Raw genomic sequence first — 2205 nt, forward strand, 5'->3', positions numbered from 1 at the left:
TTAGGCAAATGCTGAGGCAGTAATATTCCACAGATAATCTTTCATTCTCTTCTGTCTTCATTTCGTCCGTCTCATCTTTCTCACCCGAACCACCACCCACCCATTCCCACGATTCCTGAAAGCAGGCTGAAGAGGGCCTTCCGCCCTACCTTCCGGCGTAGTCCGGAGGGACTGCCCGCCCACCAGCATTACTGGCTGGTGGGAATGAAACACCCAAAAGTTTTTAAAGTTTTTGTCATAGGGTCGTCAGTTCTAAATCTGATGGTTGGACACGCATCTCCACTACATTATACATCCTTAACTATTTGTGAACAGTTTATCTTCCCTAAAATGAACAAATAAAAATTTTCTACTGCTTCTTTTCAATTGGAGTAATTTTAATGTCAATATCTGTTCTTTTTACAATTTTCTTCAAAGATGCCCTATTTTCCAGTATATTTGTAAGATTTTTATTCATAGCAATTTTTTATTGTAGAATTATTACTCCAGAAAGTCAGATACACAAACGTGCATTCTAGCTTCCACTAGAAATGAAAATTTTAAAAAAAGTGAACACTGATACCATACTTCAACTAAAAAAGATTATAGGGACGAAAAACTTTTCAGCTAGGTATATTTTTATGTTTATTGTTTTAGATTTCTTCTTATAACTAAAGATAATTAAATGGAGGGTGGTGGTAGGTATTACCTTTAATTAAACTAGGACGGTATTATTTATTTATTATTACTAAAATCAATATTATTTTCTTATAACCATTCAATGAGGTCGATTTTCTGTCAAAAAATGTACCTACCCCTTCCATTCCACTGTAAACAAATTCCATAATTTTTAAAGGTTGTATTTGGTTTAGTGATTTTTATAATACGAAATTAAAAATAATGGTTTGTTTACTGGACAAAGTAAATAATTATGCAGAATTTACACAAGAAGGTAGAAAATATGTACCTAATACGATTTCGTTAATTATGTTGTATATGTGGATCGGTTAGAAGCGTCTGAAAATGCTGGATAGATAATGCTAAGGGTGAGAAGGTATTAGAGAGAGTAGGAGATCAGAGGGCGCTATATAAGTTAATAATAAATAGGCGAGAAAAGTTGTTGGGCCATCTATCCAGGCATGAAGAGCTTTAAGGGGGGTTATTCAGGCATGAAGAGCTTTAGGGGGAGTTAGAGGGGCAGGGTTAAACCTTCGTTAAATTTTTGTTCACAAATAGTAAGGAGCATGGGACATTCTAGTTTTAAAGAAATGCTTGGCTGATGGGCTCAAGATAGGCAGGAGTGGAAGAGCGTGTTCGACTACCACAGTGACCGTCATGACCCATGACCTAGAGGCTTAGACCATTGGGTAGCATTTGGTATAACAGCGGTTCGATTCCAGGTTCATTTCGTCCATCTCAGTTTTCTCACTCCTACCACTATCACCCACTCATTCCCACAATTCCTCAAAGGAGATTGAAAAGGACTTCCGCCCTACCCTTTGGCGTAGTTTCCTTTTTGTCCAACCAGTCTTAAGACTGACAATGCTACGATAATGTTGTACATTTCGAACTTTATTATTGGTAGTTACTTTTTCAGGATTAAAAATAATAAAAAAGGATTGGCAGCTGGAGCTCGCTTTATTTTGAAAAATGGCATATATAAGAAATACAATCTTGTAAACATTTTGTACGAATATCGAAAAATTAACTACAATACATTAATAATAATCGTATCTATAACAATGTAACAGTATTTAAACAGACTGTGTAGCAATGACAAATTTAATCGCTGTCATCATCGGTTCGGTTCCTGTTCAACGGTCTTCTGCTTTCTTCATCTGACCCATAGACTACGTCCTCGTCTGAATCATTTATCATCGAAAATGCGGGGTTGTCTTTTGTAATCGATACCTCTATATGATAAAAATAATAATTATTAAAAAAATTAATAAAATTTAGTATTTTCGTCGTGTATTTTCTATGTAAAATTACATACGAATATAGCAGTTTATTTCTTAACATGTACAGGGCGTCACAAAATAAATTTTACGGAATATTCCAGGCGATTCTTGAGTAAATTCTAAGGCTTTTCAGTTTTGTCAACTAGAGCTTACTTATTGTGTTCGTTTTCTCAGAAACGAAGTTATTGAAGCAATTATAAAACTTTTATAATTTTAGTCCATTTAATTTTTATTTGCATTTTTATTTTGGCAATATTAGTTTTAA

The 2205-nt window shown here is 34.6% G+C and overlaps 1 protein-coding gene and 1 long non-coding RNA gene across 4 annotated transcripts in view; one reads left to right on the forward strand and one right to left on the reverse strand.

Annotated features, from left to right (window-relative positions):
• Positions 1 to 2205, forward strand: part of LOC108740310 — a 36394-nt gene that overhangs the window by 18782 nt on the left and 15407 nt on the right. The window lies entirely within an intron of this gene.
• Positions 1581 to 2205, reverse strand: part of LOC108740309 (transmembrane protein 181) — a 12547-nt gene continuing 11922 nt past the window's right edge. Inside the window, exon 12 of one of the 3 annotated variants that reach the window (XM_018474592.1) lies at positions 1581 to 1892. In XM_018474592.1, coding sequence (XP_018330094.1) covers positions 1762 to 1892 — 131 coding nt within the window. In that variant the 3' untranslated portion in view covers positions 1581 to 1761. The remainder of the gene's footprint in view (positions 1893 to 2205) is intronic. The other 2 variants (XM_018474593.1, XM_018474591.1) reach the window with 2 other exon arrangements.

This window comes from Agrilus planipennis, unplaced genomic scaffold, assembly GCF_000699045.2.
Source record: "Agrilus planipennis isolate EAB-ADULT unplaced genomic scaffold, Apla_2.0 scaffold203, whole genome shotgun sequence".
In the NCBI taxonomy this organism is placed as follows: domain Eukaryota; kingdom Metazoa; phylum Arthropoda; class Insecta; order Coleoptera; family Buprestidae; genus Agrilus; species Agrilus planipennis.